General features: G+C 42.7%; 4 protein-coding genes across 4 annotated transcripts in view; all 4 read right to left on the bottom strand.

Annotated features, from left to right (window-relative positions):
• The window catches only part of LOC130080354 (histone H2B), a 496-nt gene extending 106 nt beyond the window's left edge, over nt 1-390 (bottom strand). Inside the window, exon 1 of the mRNA XM_056245711.1 lies at nt 1-390. This exon is cut by the window's left edge and continues 106 nt beyond it. Within this exon, the coding sequence (XP_056101686.1) occupies nt 1-347 (347 nt within the window). The 5' untranslated portion in view covers nt 348-390.
• A 1682-nt stretch (nt 391-2072) lies between these two features.
• Nucleotides 2073-3738, bottom strand: LOC130080361 (histone H3-like). Its single transcript, XM_056245717.1, has 2 exons — nt 3371-3738; nt 2073-2483 (listed from the first exon to the last, which is right to left on the bottom strand). Exons 1-2 carry the CDS (start codon nt 3712-3714, stop codon nt 2171-2173), a joined length of 657 nt encoding a protein of 218 aa, XP_056101692.1. The 5' UTR covers nt 3715-3738; the 3' UTR covers nt 2073-2170.
• A 768-nt stretch (nt 3739-4506) lies between these two features.
• Nucleotides 4507-4916, bottom strand: LOC130080352 (histone H2A-like). Its single transcript, XM_056245709.1, has one exon. The coding sequence runs from the start codon at nt 4914-4916 to the stop codon at nt 4530-4532; it is 387 nt and encodes a 128-aa protein (XP_056101684.1). The 3' UTR covers nt 4507-4529.
• Nucleotides 4917-5659: 743 nt separating this feature from the next.
• On the bottom strand, nt 5660-6406 carry LOC130080343 (histone H1-like). The gene has a single exon (XM_056245701.1). The coding sequence runs from the start codon at nt 6336-6338 to the stop codon at nt 5703-5705; it is 636 nt and encodes a 211-aa protein (XP_056101676.1). The 5' UTR covers nt 6339-6406; the 3' UTR covers nt 5660-5702.
• Nucleotides 6407-7431: the final 1025 nt, after the last annotated feature.

Below are 7431 nucleotides of genomic sequence, written 5' to 3'. Positions count from 1 at the left end.
GCCTTTGTGCCCTCAGACACGGCGTGTTTGGCCAGCTCTCCGGGCAGCAGCAGACGCACGGCGGTCTGGATCTCTCTGGAAGTGATGGTGGAGCGCTTGTTGTAGTGCGCGAGGCGAGACGACTCACCGGCGATGCGCTCGAAGATGTCGTTGACGAAGGAGTTCATGATGCCCATCGCCTTGGAGGAGATGCCGGTGTCAGGATGAACCTGCTTCAGCACTTTGTAGACATAGATGGCGTAGCTCTCCTTCCTGGACTTTCTGCGCTTCTTTCCTCCCTTACCGGCGGTCTTGGTGACGGCCTTCTTGGATCCCTTCTTAGGAGCGGACTTTGCTGGTTCAGGCATGATGATGCGTGATCAGAAAAATGACGAATCAATGTAAACGACAGTGCGAAACGGAGGCATTTATTCCTTCCTTATGCAAATTTTCAAAGAGATTCGAGGTTCGCTGATTGCCTGTTTTCATAGGCCAAACCCATAAAATCGTATTTCATTGGATAACTCAAAGAATCACGAGAGGAACAAGTGCCAATCACGAGCGGCTTAAAGATAGACCCTCCTACCGCCAAAATGTTTGAGTGACACCCCACAGGACACAGTTCCTTTGTTCATTTCCCGCTATTTATTTTCGTTTAAATACAATTTTGATGAAAAAGACAAAAATATTATGCATGATCGTGTAATCTGAAAACTCCTTTTTGAAGGGAAGTAATTTTTTTTTTTTTTTAACCAGGAATAGTCCCATTGAGTTACAGTAACTCTTCTTCCAGGGAGTCCTGGCCAAAATAGGCGGCCAAAAAGTTGCAAAGAAAAAACATAAAATAAAAAATAAATAAAAAACAGGACAAAAAATTACATACTACACAACAAATCTCTATACATAGACTATACTTGTAGACATTTTGTTTAACTTAAGTAAATACAAACATATAATTTAAAGGGTACCTAGTTAAAAACAATTACACCGTTCAGTCAAAGTTGACTTTAAAAGGTTTTTAAAAATCTGAATAGATGGAAGTGATTCTAAATTTAAGGTGTTTTGGAGTTCATATATAAATAGTCTCTGGTTCATTCCAGACATTTGGTGCATATGATGAAAAAGCTTTTTTACCAAATTCTGTTTTTGTTGATGGAATAATTAATAATATTTTTTTTGACGACCTTGTTCTGTAAATATTGTTTTGGTAAGTAAGTAAATTTGAAATGTAAATTGGTAATTTACCCATTAGTGCTTTGCCAATAAAAATCAATAGATGAAATTTTCTTCTGAGAGAGAGGGAGGGCCATTGTACAGTTTCATACAGAGTGCAATGGTGAGTCCTAGCTGTTGCATCTGTAATGAAACGTAAGGCAGAGTGATATAATACATCTAGTTTTTTTAATAAAAATGAGGTAGAGTGCATATACATTAAATCACCATAATCCAAAACTGTTAAGAATGAACTCTGCACCAACCTTTTCCTTGCTGAATAAGGAAAGCACCTCTTTAATCTAAAATAAAAACCTAACTTAGGTCTGAGTTTTCTTAAAAGGCTCTCAATATGGACCCCAAAAGACAATTTATCATCAATCCAAATACCTAGGTATTTGTAAGAAGTCACTCTCTCTATTGGAGTACCACTTTGTGTTAAAATAGTGAAATCCATAGGAGAATGTGAACGTGTAAAGACCATTAATTTAGTTTTTTTAGCATTTAATACCAACTTTAATCCTACCAAAGATAGCATAGCATAATAATAGCAACGATAAGATCCCTTTAAAAATAGCTTTCATACCAGAAAGTCTTTCAAAGCAACTTTACCGCTGACATTTCACTTTTATTTTCACCATATCTTTTGTATTCTTGTTTCTGTAAATCATTTTAAATTCCAATAGGTGGTGGATCTCCAGGAAATGTTCTTCAGAAAGAAAAGTTAACCGAATTCCAATTTTTGTGTGATTTAATGCAATTATACGGCGTTAAAATAGGCACCTTATATTCATTAAAGAAAAGTCAAAACTATTCTTGCAGAATTATCATTCTTCCGTGAATTATTCAGAATTGTATAGTTAACTTACAAGACCGGCATTAATCTTTAACACTGATGTGGCAAGACTCTTTATGTGTCAGAGTGTGTGGCTCTTAAAAGAGCCGTTGGGTTTGAGTAGTTTCTTCTGATTTTAGGCGTTTATCCCCCGAAGCCGTACAGGGTGCGTCCCTGTCTCTTCAGCGCGTAGACAACATCCATGGCGGTGACGGTCTTTCTCTTGGCGTGCTCGGTGTAGGTGACGGCATCGCGGATCACGTTCTCCAGAAACACCTTCAACACTCCGCGGGTCTCCTCGTAGATCAGCCCGGAGATGCGCTTGACCCCGCCGCGGCGAGCCAGACGACGGATAGCGGGTTTGGTGATACCCTGGATGTTATCGCGCAAAACTTTGCGGTGACGCTTAGCGCCTCCTTTCCCGAGTCCTTTACCGCCTTTGCCTCTTCCAGACATGTTTCACAGACAGCAGTCAAACGATGATTACAAATGTACAGCTCAGCGCTGCAAGGAGGCCTTTTATATTTACTTACAGGACCTGATAGAAACCAGCGCCGCGTCACAAGACACAAAACGCCCCTCCCCTCAATATAGTTCCAGCACAAACCAAATGTGATGTAACCCAAAACCATAATCTAACGAGGCCGGTCCGACTTCTTTCATGTTTTATAAGATTTATTTCATTTGATGAAGAGGATGTTATAATATCCTCATATAATATGCAGAGATAATGGTGATGAAATGTGCTAGTCTAGAAGGACGGTATAGTATTTTTGTTATTAGACAATTCGGATATATTTGCAGAATATAAATGATTTCAGGCCTCAGTGGTTTAAACTGTATGTCTAAGTTACCTTTAGCTGAACTTGCACCTGTATGCCACTATTAGGGAGTAGCTGGAATAAAAACAAAAAGTTGGAAAAAAAACAAACCACTGCAGTCTTGTTTGGGAAGACTGTTTTAAGATGATAAACTGATAGCACAGCATTTAAGTAAAAAAAATAAAATAAAAAAATTCTCTAGACATTAAAAGAAATAATCGCTTTTATTACATACAAAAAATTCATATTTCCTTATGTCCAAGTATTTTAGGGTTATGATTATATTTAATTCTGATAGTAATGGTAACTGATAATTTAGAGAACGGTGGCCCAGAGTGTTAATGTAATGCATGAACGTAACTTTATACTCATATTGAGATAAACTGAAAATGATCTCGTTCAGTGCAGTTTTGGTGGCTCTTAAAAGAGCCGTTGTGTGTTGACGCAGACGCGGGTTTAAGCGCGCTCTCCGCGGATGCGGCGGGCCAGCTGAATATCTTTGGGCATGATGGTGACCCTCTTGGCGTGGATGGCGCACAAGTTGGTGTCCTCGAACAGACCGACCAAATAAGCCTCGCTGGACTCCTGCAGGGCCATAACAGCGGAGCTTTGGAAGCGCAAGTCCGTCTTGAAGTCCTGAGCGATTTCTCTCACCAGCCGCTGGAAGGGCAGTTTGCGGATCAGCAGCTCGGTGGACTTCTGATAGCGGCGGATCTCCCGCAGAGCCACGGTCCCGGGCCGGTAGCGGTGAGGCTTCTTGACGCCGCCGGTGGCCGGAGCGCTCTTACGGGCGGCTTTAGTAGCGAGCTGCTTCCTCGGGGCTTTACCACCGGTTGATTTACGAGCTGTCTGCTTGGTTCTTGCCATTGCTGCGGGCTTCTTCTCTTTGTCCTGCTAGTGCTGGAAATGCTGTTTTATCTTCATACACCCGCTTTTAAAGCATTGTACCGCCACGAGCTCATAGTGTCGCGAGGATCCAGACCTTGTGATTGGCTAATACGTGACGTCTGCGCATGAGTGCCAGCCAATGACTGCGCGTTTCCTCTTTTTCAAACAAGTGGAAGGTTTCCCGCTCGAGCTGCTTTGTTCTGTTGAATACTTCATGTACACCACACAGTGTATATGACACCTCCCTGGTCTTTATACTCACAATGTTGTATTTATTTGTTCTGAAATACTCGCCTTAATTCACAGTGGTTGTGCAGATTTCGGATTAGAACAAAATCACATTACAGTCTGTATAAAAGCACTGCAGCGAGACACACTAGGGTGTCCATCCGTCCCGTAAAAAAGGGGATCAAAGACCCCGAGTAACATTGACCAATTTCTGTTACCATGAAGCCGAGATGTGTATATTGCTTTTTATTTTGGATAATTTATTAAAATATTCAATACATTATCAGAGCTTGGTAGACCAACTATATTTTAATATTAAGGGAAATGGGTTGGGTGACAAACACACATTAGGGGACCATCATGTGCTTATAACAAACACGCACACCTACGACTGTAACCGTCGATAATGCAGAGCAATCATATTTTATTGGTTTGATGGGTCATTTTCTCCTTCAACCAAACGCCTTTATGGTGTTTATAAATATTAACAAAGAAAATCACTCTCTATCAGATAAAATGGGTGGCTCTTAAAAGAGCCTTTTGGTTTAAACAAAACAAACTCGAGATTATTTAGATTTGGAGGGTTTCTCGGTCTTCTTGGGCAGCAGCACGGCCTGGATGTTGGGCAGCACGCCGCCCTGAGCGATTGTCACTCGGCCCAGAAGTTTGTTGAGCTCCTCGTCGTTACGCACCGCCAGCTGCAGGTGACGGGGGATGATGCGGGTCTTCTTGTTGTCCCGAGCGGCGTTTCCAGCCAGCTCCAGGATCTCAGCGGTCAGATACTCGAGCACCGCCGCCAGATAAACAGGAGCTCCGGCACCGACGCGCTCGCCATAGTTTCCTTTGCGCAGAAGCCTGTGAACACGGCCGACGGGGAACTGTAGGCCCGCCCTGGAGGAGCGAGTCTTAGCCTTCGCTCTGGCCTTACCACCGGTTTTGCCTCTTCCACTCATTATTTTTAAAATATTTACTTCAAACTTCACTGTCAAAATATAAGTGATTGAATGAAGTCTGTGTGCGTGTGCCTCCGGCTTTAAACCAGAGTGCCAGTCGCCGATTGGTTTAGAGTCTGGAAAGATTTAAACCAATCACTGAACTTCTCTCCCCATTCTAGCGGGAATTATTGTGCACTATTTGCACATGCATGCACTAGTATTTGTGAGTGTGAATAATAAGAAGTGGAAGAGGTGAAACCATTGAAATGTTTGTTATATAAAAATACAAAAATGGATATTGTACGCTGTTCCTACCAAAAGCGCTGCACCTTTCACACAGACACAGAACATACACACAATGTATATTCTGTGCACATTGACCATCTGATACTGTACAGTATTATGCTCCTATTTCAATATTGGAGTTTTATCACTGTCCATATTGTTGGATGTGGGGTTGTTTGTATTGTATTATCACAATTCCCCAGCATAGTGTTGTGTGTATATCCTGTCTGTACCGTGGTGTACAACATGCCATTTCTGATCACTGTCTGAACCCTCTTTTTATTTTTTTTGGCCATTTACAATACGTTTCTTATATATAAATAATGGTTTACTGAACGTTTTTTTTTTTTTTTTTCAAAACTGGGTGTTTTGAATTGTTTGTTTACAATGAATGAGTCTTGAGGTTAAAAGTCACATCTCTATTATCCGCTTTCGGAAATCATTAATTAACGAGTTTTGCTCTTATTCAGAGTTAGTGGGTGGCTCTTAAAAGAGCCGTTGAGGAACAAACAGTGAACTTTACTTCTTTTTGGGCGCTGCCTTTTTAGGCTTGGCGGCTTTAGGTTTTGCCACCTTAGGTTTAGCAGTCTTTGCCTTTTTGGGACTCTTGGCTGCTTTCTTAACGGCTGCTGGTTTCTTTGCCTTCTTGGGGCTCTTCGTGGCCTTCTTAGCGGCCGTGGCGGCGGGTTTCTTGGCCTTCTTGGGCGATTTCTTAGCGGCGGCTTTCTTGGGCGATTTCTTGGCGGCGGGCTTCTTTGCCGCAGAGCTCTTGGGCTTCTTGGCAGCAGCGGGTTTCTTGACCGCGGGCTTCTTCGCTTTAGGAGCCGATTTCTTCTTGGTCTCGGCTTGCTGCTTGTTGAGCTTGAATGAGCCCGAGGCGCCGGTCCCTTTGACCTGTATCAGGGCGCCTTTGGTCACCAGGCTCTTGATGGCGATCTTGACGCGGGAGTTGTTCTTCTCCACGTCGTAGCCGCCGGCAGCGAGCACTTTCTTCAGCGCGGCGAGGGACACGCCGCTCCTCTCCTTGGATGCGGACACAGCTTTGACGATGAGCTCGCCGACGCCTGGACCTGCTTTCTTGGCTTTCGCAGCGGACTTCTTCTTGGGCGCTTTTGCCGGGGCGGCAGCAGCGGGGGCGGGTGCGATTTCTGCCATTTCTCTCTGATCGGATCTGCAGTATTTCTAAAGCTGTCTCTGGTTTCAGCAATGACTAGCGCTCGCGCGGCGCTGCGCTCTTAAATAACACATGAGAGCCTTATAGACTCAACCTGCCCGCTCGGCGTCTGTGCGCGTCCACGAATCCCTAACGAGTGTGTTTTCTTCTCTTACATCTGAGGCAAAACTGGAACGGTAAAATAGTTTAGCACAGTCAAAACAAAGTAAACACCAAGGAGAGGTTCTGAGCTTTCATTGGAGACTAATTTACGCAAATAGGAAATGTTTATTTTGCCTTCATCAGATCAAATCCAAGGCGAGCATCAGCCACGGGGGAAAGCCGCGTGTAAATTTGATGAATAGTTTAACTGGAAAAGTTGATGAAAGCCTGAACGCGTCTTGTTTATGTTCAGCAAACAGTCTGAAGAGACTTTCATGAAATCGGCAACAGTGAGGGGCGTCAGGAGGCTTTCATACAGATGTTGTTTTGGGCAGCTTGAAGCACACGATCATCTGGAGACTCCGAGTCTCATGTGACTCTCATGTTTGGCCAGATGTTCTGTCGATATAATAGTCATAACATTAATCACAATAATAAATATATAGCCTACGCCGGATCACACAAGTGTTAATGTTTTAACTTGTTAAACACGTTTCCATAAGCTGATGTAGGCTACATATCACGTAAATAAAATGTAAATCGTCACATTTGTTTCCCCTTATTCGTCATTCATATAATATCTCAGTTTTCGGCATGCGGATTGTGTAACTGTAAAAGCTCATCTGAACGACTTGTTTATTTACAGCAAGGCATAGCAAACTTTTTCTCAATTATTTCCCTCCTTGTTATATAGATTGTAGCCTACTTTTCTGGACATTGTTTGAAACTTTGTAGTGCTTCTTGCATGTCTTATGTCATTGCCTCCTTAAGATTGTATTCCTCATAAGTGTCTTTGGATAAAAGTGTCTGCTAAATGAATAAATATTCATAATAAAGCACGTCACACGTTGTAATTTTGATTTAACCAAATGCTTGTAAAACAGTCGTATTATTCACACTATGTTTGATATATTTGCACAGATGTTGGGGCTT

Source organism: Rhinichthys klamathensis, unplaced genomic scaffold (assembly GCF_029890125.1).
Source record: "Rhinichthys klamathensis goyatoka isolate OS25496 unplaced genomic scaffold, OSU_Roscu_1.1 h1tg000033l_1, whole genome shotgun sequence".
NCBI classification, from domain to species: Eukaryota; Metazoa; Chordata; class Actinopteri; order Cypriniformes; family Leuciscidae; genus Rhinichthys; species Rhinichthys klamathensis.
The sequence above is the reverse complement of the archived record's forward strand: the minus strand, read 5'-3'. Positions and strand labels throughout refer to the sequence as shown.

What these genes read in the sequence shown, in the direction of transcription:
- LOC130080361 (XM_056245717.1), bottom strand. Translation starts at nt 3,714, where the DNA reads ATGGCAAGAACCAAGCAGACAGCTCGTAAATCAACCGGTGGTAAAGCC. An exon ending in AACTTGTGCGCCATCCACGC is followed by an intron (nt 2,484 to 3,370) that starts CAAGAGGGTCAC and finishes CTGTCTGTGAAA; the next exon opens with CATGTCTGGAAGAGGCAAAG.
- LOC130080352 (XM_056245709.1), bottom strand. Translation starts at nt 4,916, where the DNA reads ATGAGTGGAAGAGGCAAAACCGGTGGTAAGGCCAGAGCGAAGGCTAAG.
- LOC130080343 (XM_056245701.1), bottom strand. Translation starts at nt 6,338, where the DNA reads ATGGCAGAAATCGCACCCGCCCCCGCTGCTGCCGCCCCGGCAAAAGCG.